This window comes from Arvicanthis niloticus, chromosome 4 (genome assembly GCF_011762505.2).
Source record: "Arvicanthis niloticus isolate mArvNil1 chromosome 4, mArvNil1.pat.X, whole genome shotgun sequence".
In the NCBI taxonomy this organism is placed as follows: Eukaryota; Metazoa; Chordata; class Mammalia; order Rodentia; family Muridae; genus Arvicanthis; species Arvicanthis niloticus.
In genome coordinates, this window is record NC_047661.1 from 67,095,950 (window position 1) to 67,113,415 (window position 17,466).

Below are 17,466 nucleotides of genomic sequence, written 5' to 3' on the forward strand. Positions count from 1 at the left end.
CATTTAGAAATTAAGCATGGCTTAAGGAGATATGATTGTGTGCCAAGTTGACAAGGAGTAAACTTGTGATGGCTATTGTTGGTTGTCAACTTGACTACATCTGGAATTAACTAAAACCCAAGTAGCCTGGTACATCTATGAGGGATCTCCTCTCCTTCTTCCTTCTCCTCTTTTTCCTCCTTCTGCTTCTCCTTTTCCTCCTCTTTCTCCTCCTCCTCCTCTTCTCCTTCTTTTGTTTTTGTTGTTGTTTTGTTGTTTTTGTTTTTTTGATTTTTTTTAAAGATAGGGTTTCTCTGTGTAGCTCTGGTGGTCCTGGTACTCGTTTGTAGACCAGGCTGGTCTAAAAATCACAGAGATCCACCTGCCTCTGCCTCCCAAGTGCTGAGATTAAAGAAACATGCCACCACACCCAGCCTGAGAGATTTTTTTTTTTCTTAATAAAGTCATTTGAAGTAGTAAGACACACTTTTAATCTGGGTCTTTTGAAGTGAGAAGATCCACCTTTAATCTGGGCCATACCTTCTAGTGGCAGTCTATACAAAGGACATAGAAGAAGAAAGCTCTCTCTCTCTCTGTCTCTCTGTCTCTCTGTCTCTCTGTCTCTCTGTCTCTCTCTCTCTCTCTCTCTCTCTGACTCCCTACTTGCTCTTGCTGGTAAATCCATTTCTCCACTGGCATTAGGGCTGACTTCTTCAGGAGTCTGGCATATAGTAAAGACCAATGGAGACTTCCAGTCTTGTGGACTGAATGGCTACTGGATTCTTATCTTGGCCCTTCCATTGGTAGACACCGATTGTTGGACCACAGCCTGTAACCCATTCTAAAAAAATCCTATATGTGACTGCTCAGAGACTGAAGGCAGCCTGAGATACTTCGTGAAAATACTATCTCAAAACAAAGAAACAAGTGTCTGGAGATAAGGCTCAGTTGGTGAAAACATGCCGTAACCCTACTGTGTGACAGACATTTTCTGAGAAGATGTAACCAAGTATCTACCCATTCCAGAAAGGGACCACGAGCAGAACGCAGTATGGATACCACCACAGTCCAACTTGGTGAACCAATGAGTCTCATTAGGGCTGCTTACAGAAATGTAGGTGGGGGACTTTCTTATAGGAACAGAAATGACTTAAGACAGCAGCATCACCAAAGCACATCCCACAAAAGCTGGAAACCTGGAACACACTGCACACTCTGCAGCAGCTCAACATGTTGTAGTGTCCTTTTTAGGTAGGTAGCTCGGTTGTTCTGAGCCTCTTCCAGGTTGCTTAGGTCTTAAAGTTGGATTGTCTGAGAATGATTCAAAATAGTTCTTATCAATTATATATGCTTGGAGAGGGAGGGGTCTAGTGAATCTAGTCAGTTTCAGGAACTTTCTGAAGCTATTTTGAGTTTTTATTTCCTGTCTTAAGGAGCTTCTCTGCAGGATAGAATGTCTTACCTCTCCTTCAAACATCTTGCCTAAAAATATGTTTCGTCTCCTTTTTCATATCCTATGTCTTATAGAACTTTCTTCAAGATTGAAGGTTCTAAATTGAGTGGAAACTGCTACACAATAAACCCCTAGCACACACATAAAGAGGCTGAGTTCTGGTTGCCGTGAACTTGTATTCATGATGGTGGGAAGGATAAAGGGTGGCACTCACTCACCAGCTCTTCTTGGCCTACTCAGCAAGCTGAGGCTATTGAGAGACCAGACTCCAAAGAAGGGGTGAGATTGTTTGGCACCTAAGGAAGAATGCCACCCACGGTTGTCCTCTGGTCAACAAGCACACCTGTGGACAAGCATAACAGTTGTTAAGATTCAGAAGGTAAGCACTCAGAAATTTCAAGAACTTTCTGAAACAACCAAGAGTCGAAATGCCCCCTCCCCAGTTTATATAAAAGTAATATCAATTCCAGTGTTTCCCGTGGTGGATGCTGGTGCAGCTGCCTTTAAGGGCTCGTGCTCTTAGAAGTAACCCCAATAAATCCACTGGCTCTCGAGAATACGCTTCAGTAAAATCTGTTGGTGCCCTATCTGATGTGAACAAATGTCTGTGTTACATATTACACCACACACACACACACACACACACACACACACACACACACACACTAGCAAAGTGCACTCATCAACCTGCACTGAAAAAGAAGTAAGAAAATCTAAGTTTAGTAGGTCCTAAACAGATGCCTAATCAGTTTCTTTTCCCTCTTACTAACACAGATGGCAAACTCAGAACCTGTACGGGCTCAGGTAGGCCAAGACCAAGGCAGGCAGAAGGAGAATACTTGGAAACGCACCAGTGCCTGCATAGCTTATCCAAGCAAAACTACAATTCCTCTTCAGTCTCCTTTTTACTTCAATCATTACTTCTGACTACCGACAGTTACTTGAAGAGATTTAGAAACCGTGATTTCACGAAGGGGGTGTGTGTCATCAAAATAACATTGCCCTGCAAAAGCTTTTGCATTGAAATTAAAAGAGCCATACAAGATACTCAAGCTAATTTGAGTACAGCCGCGAGGGCAGAGGGGCGAGGTCACAGCTAGGAGGGTTCCTGGTAACTTGGAAGGGAGCCGCGACAAATGAGTGAAAACGGGCAGAGGAAGACGGGACGGTAACGAGAGCGGCGACAGAGGCGCGGCCGGCGGACACTGCGGAAACAAAGGTCGAGCCTCTGGGACGGCAGCACCGGGAGCAGCTAGGCCGCAGAGCGCAGACCAGGGGCGCGCGGGGCTGTGAGAGGGCGGGCGGCGCCGAGGAGGAGCCAGCGGCCGGCCCGGGCGAGGGGAGTCGGCCGGGGCGGGCCGGGGCGGGCCGGGGGCGGGGCAGGGAGGGCCGGCGGCCGCGGGCTTGGCCGGAGCGAGCGCGCGCGGGGGCGGGGCCGGAAGCGCAGCGGCCGCGACGCGGACGCCGGGAGCGGCCGAGCAGGGAGGCTGTGGCGGGCGGGCGGGCACGGAGGCCGAGGCCGCGGCCCGGGCTCTCCGCGCCGCTGTGGAGGGCGCCCTGGCCCTAGTGGAGCCGCAACAATAATAGGAGCGGGTCGCCGGGCACGATCGGCGGGCGAGGGGAAGCGGGACCTCTGCTCCAGGGCGCTGCGGCGAGAGAGACTTTCGGAGCCTGGACGTGCAGGAGCACACAGAGCTGACTGAGGAAATTGTCTGAGAAAAAGGCCGATCTGAGACTGGGGCTGAGCACGGGGCTGGGCTAGGTGGAGAAACCTGCAGGTCGAAAGGGAAAAGAAGGTTTAAGATTTCCTGGGATTTTGGCCAATGCTACCGTTTCGAAGGTAGAAAGCATTGCGCTTCAGGTGTTTTGTGATTTTTGTGTGTGTCTCTGTGTGTGCACAATTGGCTCATTTCAGAATTCAAAACCTTTACTATAGAAGATCGTTGTTTTGATTTTTAAGATATCCACAAATTTTGCTTCCCAGGGCTGCACTGGACTTCGTGTTGTGTACATACTGCTGTATGGTTTTATTTATTTTAACTGTGCAAATCATCTGAAGATTTTTTTTCCCCCAAGTGCCATTTCGGATTTGTTCAGCCGTTTTGTTTTGTTTTTTTCTTCCCTGGAATAATTCTGCTGTTGGCATTGTAAGCGTGTGGAAACCAGAGATTGTTCAACCTTTGGAGCTTAAGGCTTCCCTGTCAACAGAAGGACAGCTGGGGAAACTGAATTGAAAGGATGGTTTTTATCTGTCTGCAGCTAAGACTGATATTTTGAAGTCAGATTCTTTCTGTGGTTCATTTTTTAGCCCGTAGGGCTAACCTTGAAGAGATTTGTGGTTAACATTTTGGTTTCTAAGAAGGTCATAGTTTTTCCTTTTTTTTTTTTCTTTCCATTTTCTTTTTTAAGACAAGGGAGGGGAGGGTAAAGGGTCAAGGAAGGAGGAGACCATGTTAACTGATAGAAGCAGAATAGCACTGCAGTTACCAGGGTCCTGACAGCTGGAAGAAACAAGGAATCAGTCTTCAACTTGGGAGGCCTTCCTCTCTCCTTCAAAATTGCAAGGGACTCAGGCCTGATCAAGACGCCCAAAGAAACTACAGGATTCCAGAACTGTGGAGACACGGAGAAACCATGAGCATACGATTGCCCCATAGTATAGACAGGTATGTTTAAATAATTTGGGATTTTTCCAACACTTACTAAAAGACTGGGAGGAAGGTGTTGTCTTTGACTGGCTGGACTGTGGGGTAGGTTGTGGTCTATGAGGACTGTCAGTGTATATGTTTCTGCACCCTCAGTGTGTGTCCATGTTCAAAATGTACCCCATAATTCTGTGTCATTTATAACCAGTAAGCACTGAAGCTGGAGAGGAGTGGGTAATGCTTGCAGTGGCTTTAGCCTTACACCAGGTGTAAGGCTGACTCTGAATCCCCCCAACTTGCTAGCCTAGGGATTCTAAGGCTGGACCAAGTCTGATCATGTGAACCCACAGGGGTGAGTGGGGACTAGCTTTAGCTATCTGGGGAGCATAGGGGAATGACTGACAGGGCTGGGAGCCTCCATCAGGCTGATTGTTATGGAATCGTGGAGCACAGTGGTAGGGTGGTTCCTAATCTAAAATGAGGAAGATGTTCTGGCCTGAAATGTTGGGACAGAAACACCCTGCCAGTGTCTCCAGTGTCACCAGTAGTTGATAGAGCTCAGGAATGTTTAGGCCACAATAGAATTTCTTCCTCAAGTTTAGAGTTTAAATTGAGACCTACCAACAGGCTGATGCTCTCGGTTTAGTTTTCCAAGCTGTTCCCAATAAGCTTGACTCTGCAGAACAGGCCTTCCCTCTGCTTGAAGCCGGAAGGAGTTGTTTTGGCTCCCAGGCCTTGAAATCAGCTGGAAGTACATGATGCCCTTCCCCCACGAGTTTGTTCTGGCTTTCCTATTACCGGTAACATTGCAGTGTGATTGTCCTGTCCTCCAAAGGATTGGTACAACGTTGATAGGTGTCTGCCTTGCCATTCCTTCCCCTTCCCCTCTGCAACCCTTCCTCCTTAAAAATCCTCCATGGGGGTGTGTTTGTGGCTAGTCTGTACATCCTAACTGGCTAGATAGGTAGTTGGTTGGACACTAACAATCAAAGAGAAAACCAATATTTGTGAGGTAGGAAGGAATAGCTGTAAGTCAGCAGTTGCTCTCTCTGAGTCAGTTAACCTCTGGCTATACATGCTAATAGTTATTTCCCTTTGACTATGGAGTGCGGCCTAAAACATAATAATGCCTCCCAAACACTACCTCTGTGTTGTCTGAGAGTCCCAGTTAGATCTGTTTAGTAGTCCCTGTGTAGGGGAACTTCCTTGCAGTGGGGAAGAGCAGGCAACCACAAAGGCAATGTGGCTAGCTGGCATCTCCCTTCCCTTTTCCATTGTGGTCTTCTGTAATTTGCTCCTGGGAAAGGATAACTGAAGCTGTCAGAGTAAGGAGGTGAAGGGTTTGCATGTCTGCCCTTCTCTCTCTCCTCTTAGACCTGGGGGATTAGTATACTCAAATTAAGATTTGAGGTGGTGAATAATTTCTATTAATTCAGCAGTGTGAGCAGATGGAAACCAGGTATTGAGGGGTGTGAGGAGGAGGCAGTGAGGGCTTTTGGGTTGACGTGAGATGTTCCTCTAGGAACTTGCATGACGTCACAGATATAGACCTCAGGGGCCCACGTGTTCTCATTAAAACATTCCTTGTTTGAACCTCAGGATTTCTCTGTGAGGTAGACAAGTAGGAAGTCACTGCTTACATTTTGCAGATGAGGAGACTGAGTGGATTCCTGGTTTGTCCAGTACCGTTTAGTGTTGTCTGAGGAGTGTCAGGATCTAGTCTAAAATCTTCTGATTCTGAATCCCTGCTCCTTTTTGTTGCCTATCCTATCGGCAGAGGTTTATAGACTCACCATTTAGAATAGGTAAGGCAGCATTTTGCTCTCTCTGGCAGTTGGGTGAGGCAGTTGTCAAGTGTTCCCCTGTACTTTGTACCTATAATCTCTGGAGTTAAAGCACAGTGTTATTCCATGGGAAGGCCTTGCCTTTACCGTGGCTGATTTTCTGCCTTAGTGAGACAGTCAGTCCTGGAACTGAGGTCCCCTTCTGGCTTTCTTTTGCTGGCTTCCCTGATCTTGCAATAGAGTCAAAGTACACTGTTGAACTTGATGTCACAGCCTCTGTACCTTATGAATGTAAATAATTCACAAGTTTTCTTTTGGTCACCCCAGCTGGCTTCCCAACTTGCTGTGTTTCTGTGATTCACAGTCTTGCTTCCGCCTCCCACATGATAATTTAGTCTGATGCCATGCTGGAGTAACAGATTAGAAGGGAATGTTTCAACTTTTGGTGTCAGGAATTCTGTTCTCTTTTAGCTTGTCAGTATATTGTGCAAGATGGTATAAAGGTTTTAGAAAATTATTCATTTCTTCCTGAGAGCAGGCAATCTAATTGGGAAATAGACATGGTGGTACATGCTTATAACCCCAGTACTTGGGAAGCTGAAGCAGGAGGATTACAAGTTTGAAGCCTGGGCTACATAGAGAATTTGAGGCCAGCCTGAGTTTCACCTTGTCTTAACAATACAACGCCCCCAAAAAGCCACAGAAGTGGCACTGGTCAGCTCTGAAAGCAGGGGCTGTGTTGGTTTGCTTGGTTTTGTCCTGTATGCTAAGTTTAATGCCTGGTGCGTAATCAGTGCTTCATAAAATACTCCAGATTTGTCCTGGGGTAAGTGAACATACCAAAAGGTGTGAATTCATACACCGCAAGTTGTTTGAATGACTTGGACATGTAGTTAATGTAGGGTAAACTTTAGCAAAGGTTCCTTGGTGTTACATACTTTCTAGATGATAAAGGGACAGGATGGAGGATCACATATCTAGAGACCGGGTGTGGCTTAAATAGAGACTGGGCTACCTACTCGGCAGTCTTTTACATCAGCTTTCGCCTGTTGGGTAATGGAAGTCGTTACCTGGTCTATGGAAGAAATGGAGTGTGTTTAGATGATTTCTCTCGTGATCATCAGTTGTTAGTGAAAGACAGATAAGATATGGCTACCCCTGTTCATATCTTTTTGGCCCTTCATCTTAATTTCAGTATTTTCTGAAAATGTGTTTGGTATTATAAATAGAGATTATGCCTAATACCTCAGGGTAAATGTTCTTGGGACTGGATCGGGTGGGAGTTTGTGTCTACAGAGCAACTTTTCCCTGCACAAAGGTAGCTCATGTGAAAACCAAACCAGAAAAAAACACAGTTATGCCAAGAATTCTTGGTCTTCTCCATTTCCTCCTGTGTAGAGCAACAGTCCCACATGACTGTTAGTTCCAGTTCATACAATTCTGGGTTTGCTATTTGAAATTTGTTTGTTGTATCTCCTTCCAGGGCTGTTGAAAGGCACAAACCAGATGAGAGAAGACATTCCAAATTACTTTTTAAATTGTGAAACTATATTCTACATGGTAAATTCATGGATTTGATTTAGCTTTGTGCACTACTTCATGAATTAAATAATATAAAACAAGCTAAAGCTTTTGTGGTGGGGCACACCTTCAATCTTAGCACTGGGAAGGAGAAGCAGATAGACCTCTGAAAGTTCGAAGGCAGGATGGTCTACAAATCAAGGCTTGCGGTCAGCCAGGGCTACATAGTAAGACCTGTCTCAAAACAATAATAATAATTTTAAAAGTTAAGGCGTATCAGAAAGTTCTATTATTTTGAGAAATTAGGAATGAATAGGTTTTTATTTTTATTGTTGTTACAGAAATGTACAAGGTGAGAATAGAAAATAATACTGAGTTGGAAGTATAACTTAGTTGGTAGCATGCTTGCTGGACTGTGGGAAGAACTAGATTCAGTCACCAGCACTTTATTCCTATAATCTCAGCACTCCAGAAATAGAGGCAGGAGGATCAGAAATCTAAGGTCCTTCATAGGGAGTTTAGGCCAGCCTGAGCTACAGACTCTGTCTCAAAAAGAAAAAAAAAAGCAATACTGATAGGTGGGTATGGTGGCCCATCCTCTAATCTCAGCACTTGGGAAACTAAGGAAGATCACTCTGTGTGTGTGTGTGTGTGTGTGTGTGTGTGTGTGCTCGCGTGTGCACACATACGCATATACTTGGTTGTATGCACACATGTTGACATAAGGTATCTTTTTCAATCACATTCCACCTTACTTTTTAAGACAGGGTCTCTCACTGAACCTGGAGCTTGCTGGCTGACCAGTGAACTCCAGGAATCCAAACTCAGGTCCCCATGTTTTCAGGGCCAGCTCTTTACCTACTGACTACTCCCCAGCCTCCTCTGGAATTCCGATGAGTGGAAGAGAGTTCTACTTTGGCTAATTAGATGTCATTCTGTGGGGTGCAGTTAGAATTTGTTATGGGTTCTGCTCCCCACCACACCTTTTTTTTTTTTTTTTTTTTTTTTTTTTTTTTTTTTTTTTTTTTTTTTTTTTTTTTTTCAGGGCTGGAGAACCTAGGGCCTCTAACATTCTAGGCAAGTACACTAGAATCCCCTGGAGAGATCCCAGGCCATTCATATAGAAGGAGCTTTCAGAAGAAATGCAGACTTTTAACTGTCAGAAATCTCTTCCACTGAGAGTCCTGTCTCTAGTGAACTCTGGGACCATCAAACTCTAGAATTAAACTTTTCTATTTACTTTAGAAGAGTTGTCTCCCAGCACAGCCGTAAAGACGTAAAGCAGCAAAGAGTAAGGACTGGGAGTGCTAAGTCTTCCCCACAGAACACCCTTGTCTTCATCTAGAGTGTGAGATGGAAACAGTGGTGGGTTGCAGATGAAACATTTGGCCATGAGTCAGTATTATGAAGTTGGAGCAGGCTAAGCTTAATTTTGATACTCAGAAATGTTCTGGTAGAGCAGTCTACTTTTTCCATGGTCAAAGTACTATCAGGCAGAGAAACTGCCCTTCAATGTAGGAGCATAAACAAAAATGAAAAATAATTGCATTCATCAGAAACCAAAAACAAATAGTAGGGACTGTATGCTGTATGGGTAGTCCCTAAATGAACACACAGATAAGGGAGTTCTGGAAGCTAACAGCCTTCGTGGAACAGGGTTTGGAAACTGCAGTCTGGATAGTGTCCCTAGCTGCTTTAAAGACCTAAGATTCATTTGTGTGTGTGTGTGTGTGTGTGTGTGTGTGTGTGTGTGTGTGTGTGTGTGTTTAAAGAGGTTGTTAACTGAAAATCTGTAAGAAGACATGAGTTATTTTTCATTTATACTGACTCTGCTTCACATCATAGTGGCATTACTATCAAAAATATTTCTACTGGTTTATTAGCTTAAAAAATTTATCATGTAGCTTAGAAATTTACCCCTGGGTGCTATGTATCTTCTATTTTTGGTTGGTTGGTTGGTTGGTTGGCTTTCATTTTTCTTTTTTTTATTCAGTGAATGTTTATTTCATTTTTAATTTTAAAAATTTCAAGCAGTATATTTAATCACTTCCCCTAAATTTTTAAAGTTTGTTTTTTTTATTATGTACATGGGTGTTGTATCTGCATGTATCTGTCTGTACCATGTATGTGCAGTGCTGTTGGGGGCCAGAAGAGGGCGTTGGATCCTCTGAAACTGGAGTGACAGATGGTTGTGAGCCACCATATGGATGCTGGGAATGCAACTCTGGTCCTCTGTAAATCAGCAAGTGCTTCCAACCATTGAGCCATCTCTCCAACCCCTCCTCACCTTTATTTCTTAATTACTGCATTGGGGAAAGATCCCAGCTTAGACCTGTAAATGCCTTCCTGGCCACTCCCTCACCCCATTGGTTGAACAGAATGAAAGAAGTTGGTGATTCAAGTCTCAAAAAAAAAAAAAAAAAAAAAAAAGAAAGAAAGAAGGAAAGATTGTCAGTCACATTGGTGTTTGTAGGAAAAATTCAGATTCCTGAGTTAACAAATATGGGTGCTGGGGCCAGCTTTGCTCCCACTTTGGATCTTTATTTTCTTAACTGGAAAAATAAGTCCATTGAGCTAGTCAGTCTCAAAGATTTGATCCTTAAAGATAGTATGTTCCTAGAGTCTCTGGAAGCAATGTCATATTTCCAGTGAACCAGGACTTTTTTGTTCAGGAATAATTCTTATGTCTCCCTGAAGTTCATGAACAATTAAAGGGAGCAAAGTACCTGATGGAAAGAGAAAGGGAATTTGAAATCCAGGGATGTGGGAATGTGAAAGAACTGCGGCCCCCGATAGAATTGAAGACAATCTAGATGTCTTTAGGCTCAGAAAGACACTCGAGTTAGACGGATTTGAAGAGAGAAAGAATGATAGTGATTAAAAAAAAAAAAAAAAAAGCCTGGCAGGGGAGAGACTGAAAAGATGGCTCAGTGGTTCTGGGCCTGGACCCTGGTTTGATGACTAGCACCCACGCAGTAGCTCACAACCACCAATAACTAACTCTAGTTCCAAGGGATCTGACACACTTCTGACTTGTGTGGGCACTGGACATGCACATGGTACACAAACATGCTTGCAAGTAAAACACTCATATACATAAATAAATCTAAAGAAACAATTGTAAACAGGTAGGAGAGGAGCAGTTTTTAGGTGGAAGGAAGAGGACGGCATTTGGGCAAAGGGAAGATGAGCAGAGCTTCTAGAATGGGCGTGGACTGGAAATGATGTGCTTGCAGTTCTCTGGAGCAGAGAAAAGTTAAGTAGATAACATGTACAAGGTGGAGGTTAGTTCAGACTTTATGGGGGAGTCTACTGAGATTTATTACAGAGCAATTTTTAAAACAATATTTAAAGTCAGTGTAACGTTTCAGTGGATTAAGGCTTGCTTGCCATCAAGCCTGACAACCTGAGTTCAGTTTCTGGAACCCACATGATGAAAGCAGCCATTTCCTGGTCTCTGGCCCCCACATGTGTGCTATGTCAGTCATGTGTGTGCATACACACAATTAAATGTAATACAAGACTTAAAAAATGGTGAGTAGAGAGCAAATCCTTGTGTTAATGTGTAAATTAGAAGAGAGTTTAAATGTGGGAAAGCTAGCTGGAAGTTTTTGTAGCAGTCAATGCCAGAGATGAGTTTTGTGTCAGAACTGTTTGGTGACAGTGACAATGGAGAAGAGGCTGGGTGCAGGCGGCATTATGGAAGGACAATCAATGAGGTATGTTAGAGCTGAGTTTAATGTGATTCCTGACTGTGAGCCTAGTTGCCTGGGAAAGGGACAGTGCGATTGATTGATAGAATAGAAGCTTCATTAACAGTCACTTGTCTCACACTGGTACCCAGCAGTTCACTGAGTACAGACCTTGAACAAATTTATCTTGCTAAGACTCTTGGGTTGGGCTACTTCTAACAAATAGTTTTTGAGTCCTTCAGTGCAGTCCTTTAGAGAGATGGGGAAAGGATAGTCTGTTTTGGGGTAATCACTTAGAAAATTGGGTCAGGCTTTGAGAAGATTAGTGTGTATTTAATGGATCCTGATTAATCATTCATACTCTATTCTTAAATATCAGACCATATTTAAGAGATGTAGAAGTCATGCTGGTAGATGGATACAGAAGGTAGAGGACTTTAAGGTAAAGGTTGTTTTGTGAGCCCCACTCAGCCACTAACTAGCTATGAGTTTTGTAGAAGCATTTTGTGAATTTTATAGTGTAGTGGTTAAGTGTTGTCAAAGAAATTGGTTTGCCAAGGACCCAGATTGGTCTAAATTTAACCTCACTTAACACTGGAAGATCCATGCTTGGGTTACCCATAGTCCTGTGGGATCTCTATTGAGAACTGACCATAATGGCTCTGAGATCATATTGTACAAAACCAGGAGTGTTTGAAACTCTGGTAGCTAGCTAGCATGGTGGCGTACACCCTTAAACCCAGAACTTGGTAGGAAGAAGTAAGTGGATCTTTGAGAGTTTGATGCCAGACTTGTCAATACAGTGAGTTCTATGTCCCAAGATAAGAAAGGAAGGAAAGAAGGAAGGAAGGGAGGGAGGGAGGGAGGGAGGGAGGAAGGAAGGAAGGAAGGAAGGAAGGAAGGAAGGAAGGAAGGAAGGAAGGAAGGAAGGAAGGAAGATGGATTATTTAGTATCTTTAGATCTCAGTCCACCGCACATTCTGGTTTTTTTTTGTTTTTTTTTTTGTTTTGTTTTTTTTTTTTTTTTGTTTTTTGTTTTTTGTTTTTTTTTTTAACCTACTGCATTTTTTCTAGGCCTAGTTGTCTAGCTTGGAATTGATGGCTTCCTTCTTCCTTTCAGCCTATAGCCTGATAATTATGGTAGTATTGCCATTTCCTACCATAATAAGGTAGACTGCCCTGTTTTCTGAGCCCGTAACATTCATTTTAGCCCCTTTGTATCAAATGGTCTATCTCCTCCAACCTCATTAGTCTTTTATTTCTTTACTGATTGATGCCATCAAATTTCACCATACATCTGTATTATTCCTTCTTCACATACATACAGCAGTTTGATTGTATTATTATTTATTTGTTCAAAAGAATTTATATAAAAGCTCATTTTAAAATAAACTTTTAAAAACTTACAAATAAATAAAAATATTACACACCAAAATTAACCAGACTCAGAATTTACAACTTAACTATATACACTTAGAATTAGCCTTCAAAACAGAAACCGTGAAGCTTGTTATTAATAAGGAATTTATTAAATTCTTGCTAAATGTGTGCCCTTATCCATTATCACCCCCCCAAATCCTCAACAAAATTAGAACTAGAAAAAAGCAATTAGCTATATGTCATCTTTCACAACTGTGTTCTTACCTGCGTTCCTCATCCCCTTCTATTTAACTTTTCTTGTTCTCTTCATGTTACACTGCACCCACAGGCACATTTGCTCACATTGTTATTGTGTAGATCCCACATATAAGAGAGAACATGTGATTTTTTTTTCTTTTTGAGGTTATGTGACCTTGCTGAATATTATACATCCTAAGTCCACCCATTTTCCTGCAATTTTTTAACTTCATTATTTCTCACAGCTGAGTAGTATTGATATATATCTCCTATACATACCACACATACACACACACACACACCACACACACACACCACACACACACCACACACACACCACACACACACCACACACACACACCACACACACACACCACACACACCACACACACACACACCCCAAATTTTCATTATCCATTTATTTGTTGATGAACAACTAGTTTGATTCTGATTCATTGCTATAATGAATAAAGCAGCAGAAAAATAGAATCAGGATTTATATAAAAGTTTACACATAGCCTGTAGTATGTAGAAGACGTTGATTTAAAAAAAAAAAAAAAAAAAAAGAGGTACTGTCCTTGTTTTATATTGGTTATCACATCCAGTCCTGTCAGTCAAGGTTCAAAACACAGTATGTCTTTTCTGCCTTTCTGGGTGATCTTCTAGTCCCCAGTTCTTGTTATATTAGGTATTTTTTACACATAAAAAATACTTTCTAGAATTGAACTGTAGCTTACTTTTGACATTGCTGATTTCCTACAAGGATTTTAGAAAAATGGCTCTAAACACTGCTACCAGATGGGCTGGAAAGATGGCTTCAAAGTTAAGAGCACCGAGTCCTCTTCCAGAGGACCTAGGTTTATTTCCCAACAACTAACAACTGCCTGCAGCTCCAATGCCCTCTCCTGGCCTCTGCTGGTTCCAGTCATATATATGATACACAGATATATATGCACATAAAATACCCATATACATAAACACTGCCACCAGGAACTAAGACCAAGAATTCTTCTTGTTCATAATGGATATTTGGTCTTGGGTACTTAGTAGTTATTGTAGGAACAGGCTAGCCTTATTGGAGTTGTTGCCTTCAGCATATTGAGTTTTAGGGATTTCCCCATTGGCAGCTTAGTTTCTAGGCTGCCTTTCCCCACAGGGGTCTGCAGGCAGGATCTACCCTGCTATTGTCCTGCCTACCCAAGGCTGGCTCCATTCATTCCACAGAGCAGGGCCCTTAGAAGCTTCTGTCCAAGAGACTGCTGCTGCAGAAAAAGGCCACTGTTGTTCTGGGAGGTGGTAACTGAAGAGAGTGTAGTGAATAGCTATGTGAATGGGACCTTGTATGAAGCAAGAACTGCAGACCCTCTTTTCAGAGCCCCATAGACAAAGGAAAACGCTACTTAGGTTTCAGTGTCTTCTCTGGAACAGTGTTTCAGTATTGGGAGAATTCATTCATACTGTCTCTCAGATAAGGTTGGTGTAACAATTATCTTCATATGCCATGCAAACACATGTACTCAACATGAATAAGATGCCTAGCGTGGTGTCAAGGAACTGATGATTTTGTTGAGAGGAGACAGATGTTGAGATAGTACGGAAACTTACTCATCTGATAGCCATTTGGAATATGTGGGAAGGGTACCTGTAGGTTTACAGACTCCTGGAGGAAGAGATCTTCAGATTGAGACACAAAATGATAGCCAGGAAGGAGAAAGGAAAAGAAAATCCAGGCAAAGAACATCTTCCTCTGGAAGAGCTCTTCATTAATTTCAGTTTGGGATTAAATCGGAGAATAAATTTCTCCCCAAACTGATCTAAGGTTCTGGATCGTTCAATAAGAAGGATCTGTGGAATGTCATTGATTTCTCTTAAAATGTTGGTACGAGTTCTCAGGATGTTAAGATTCCTCCTGTACGTGCTGCCTGGAGTGGCCTGTTGTTCTCTACCCTGTAGTAGTTCACATCACAACCAGTCTTCCCACTCAAGGCTTCTAGGTTCTGTTCTACAGCCTTGGTTACTTCTCTTGAAGTGGGGCCCACAGACCGCACAAGGTTGCCAGAGTGCCTGACCGTTAGTCTCTCATTTTGTCATGGGAAAACTCCATGTCAGTGAGTTCTAGGTTCTCTAGATCAGTGGCTGAGTCTGAGATGTGGGTCTAGATAGGGGTAATGGTAGATATACAAGGCTTGGCAATTCCTGGGTCAGGGGTTTTTCTAACACTTTATTCAGACCTTACAGTCATCTAATTAACAAATCAGAAGCCAGAAATCCTAGTTTTCTTTGCTTACTCTAGCCTTAGGCTAACAGCTAGTCCTCTGCTTGCCTGGAAACACATCTTTAAACTAAGCCTGAATTTTAGACTTGGCATACTGATTAAGGAAAGACCAAGACATGGCATATATATTGTTAGGTGTAATAGTATTTTGGGGGGTTTTCTGTGCCCTCTTTGCTCCCAAGTAACTGCAGAGCATTTATACGCCTGCTCTAGCCCATTTTAGCTCCCACATAATTGATACAGAGACATTATTCTTATTAAAAAGCAAGCACTAAGCTGGGCAGGTAAAGCTGGGCAGCTTCTGAGCTAGTCTAACCCAACTAGTCTGCCTACTGCCCAGCCACATGTCCCATTACTTGTGCCCAGCCACTTGTCCCATTACATATGGTCTTGCCCTGGATCGATCTGTGTATGTCCTCATGGCTGCTCTCCCATAATTCTCTTGGTCCCTCCACATGGTCTTTCCACACCTTTTTCTCCTCCTCTCTCACTTTTCTCCTTTTCTAGTCTCTTTGGGACCCCTCACTGGGTTTGGATGTCCCATCTCCTCTAGGGGCATCATTTTCTTTGGGGAGCCAAAGAAAATTGGCCAGTCTTAAGAAAGCTAGCTGTAGCTAGGCAGTGGTGGCGCACGCCTTTAATCCCAGCACTTGGGAGGCAGAGGCAGGCGGATTTCTGAGTTCGAGGCCAGCCTGGTCTACAGAGTGAGTTCCAGGACAGCCCGGGCTACACAGAGAAACCCTGTCTCGAAAACCCAAAAAAAAAAAAAAAAAAAAAAAAAAAAAAAAAAGCTAGCTGTAACATTTGTTGTCCAGTCTCTATGTGCTGTGAAAGTACAGGGCTCAAATGAAGTCAGCTAGAACAGTCTTGAGATGCTGGATGATCCAGGAGTTTTGAAATTGTTACAGATGCAGATTTTTGAGGAAACAGCATTGAAGCAGTCTGAGGTGGGATCAAGCAGGATGCTGAAATGTCTCAGCATCTCCGAGGTTGAATCCTGTCAGGGCCACTTTAACTTCATTGGTGTAAGCCTATTAACTTTCATAAGTAATATACATTTCTGAATTAGCATATGTATGGAATGTACAGTGTGCATAACCAGCCAAACATGATTTTCTGCTCTCTGTTCGAGCAGGTTTGTTTATTTGTTTTTTTGATTGTTGTGTAAGTTAGTTTGGACTGTATAACAAAACTTTAATATCAGTTTTTATCCTTATCACTTAAAAGGATGGCATGACAAGTCTTAAGGATTCTGTAACCAACAAGATTGATTGACTGTGCTTAGCTGAAGTCCTGGCTGGAGACATTTTCATGTCTCAACCAGTCTTGAAGCTGTTCCCATATAGAGGGATCAGCATTCATGTTACCGGGTTTGTTGGTCTTCTCGATCTCTTTCATGTCTGCAATCAGGATCTTCAGGGTATCTTCCTGCCCCCCTCCCCAATCTGATTTTTATTAATTTTGAAAAAATTAATAAAAGGAGCTTTTCATCTCCTGTTAAAACAAATGCAAAACTCTTCCCCAGTGTAACAAATTTTCTTCCATTCTGAAGTTATAACATATATATGCTAATCTATTTATCAGTCCTTGAAGTCCAGTGTATTTATCTGTGAGAGATCCCATATCCCCCTTTTGTTTTATGAGTATATTCTTTATTTCTGTATTCTCAATTAACCTTCATTGAATTTTTTATCAGTCAGAGATTATTTCTATGAGCTATCTTCTTAGTAGCTATCTCATTTAATACGCTAATAACTATCCTATTAGCAGTGTCCCGTCCTATAAACTTTGAGACCCAATTTTTGTTATGTCTGGTTTGTGGACAGTTTGGACAGCCTGTAACTGTCTTTGATATCAGAAATATCTCCTATTTTATGGCTTGTCCTTGAAGTTGGAGGAATATTAGTCTGTGCTCTCTATTGCTGCAGCAGATCTCCTCCCCATACATTTATGGCTGTATCAGCCATGTATGGCTTTAATATTTCTATTTGACCTTCAAGCCCTATATATTTAAACCGTTTTATATTTTGTTTAGCTGGGGTAAAGTTCCAACCCCTTGAAATTGAATATGTACCTCTTGAAGAGGTCAATCTGGAGGGCAAGATTTTGGTGAGAGTATGGTAGCATCTGCTCCTGTGTCTACCATTTTTTTTTTTAAGTTTAATATTATTTATAAATACTTTAATTATGGCCTCTGATTATCTGCAAAAGTTTACCAGAATATCTATATTTTAGCATCTTTAGGATTTTTTTTTGTCATATTTATTAGAGGGTCTCTAGCTCTGTTAAATGTTTAGTTAAGTTTTAAACAATGTTGCTTGTCCTATCAGGCTTGAATTTTCCAGTTGCTCTCTAGAACAGGTTTTTTCTTGGCTAACAGGAAACAAACAGTTCTTGTTGTTTTCTGTTGGGCCTTGAGCAAGACCCCTTAGGCAGCATTCTGACAGTAAGAAAGTGCCTCAAATATCTCTGAATGATCTACATTCATAAGCCCTGCGTC

The 17,466-nt window shown here is 42.4% G+C and overlaps 1 protein-coding gene and 1 long non-coding RNA gene across 12 annotated transcripts in view; one reads left to right on the forward strand and one right to left on the reverse strand.

Annotated features, from left to right (window-relative positions):
• The window catches only part of LOC143441892 (uncharacterized), a 29,807-nt gene extending 27,076 nt beyond the window's left edge, over positions 1 to 2,731 (reverse strand). For 2 of the 3 annotated variants that reach the window (XR_013109641.1, XR_013109642.1), the window contains exons 1-2: positions 2,284 to 2,731; positions 1,651 to 1,775 (exon numbers count right to left, since the gene is read on the reverse strand). This is a non-coding gene — a long non-coding RNA (uncharacterized LOC143441892). Of the gene's footprint in view, positions 1 to 571; positions 1,291 to 1,650; positions 1,776 to 2,283 lie in introns of those variants that run through there. The other variant, XR_013109640.1, reaches the window with a different exon arrangement.
• Positions 2,732 to 2,889: 158 nt separating this feature from the next.
• The window catches only part of Arhgef11 (Rho guanine nucleotide exchange factor 11), a 123,954-nt gene continuing 109,377 nt past the window's right edge, over positions 2,890 to 17,466 (forward strand). For 5 of the 9 annotated variants that reach the window (XM_076932630.1, XM_076932631.1, XM_076932634.1 and 2 more), the window contains exon 1: positions 2,891 to 4,098. In XM_076932630.1, coding sequence (XP_076788745.1) covers positions 4,067 to 4,098 — 32 coding nt within the window. In that variant the 5' untranslated portion in view covers positions 2,891 to 4,066. Of the gene's footprint in view, positions 4,099 to 17,466 lie in introns of all 9 variants that reach the window. The other 4 variants (XM_034501045.2, XM_076932633.1, XM_076932628.1 and 1 more) reach the window with 2 other exon arrangements.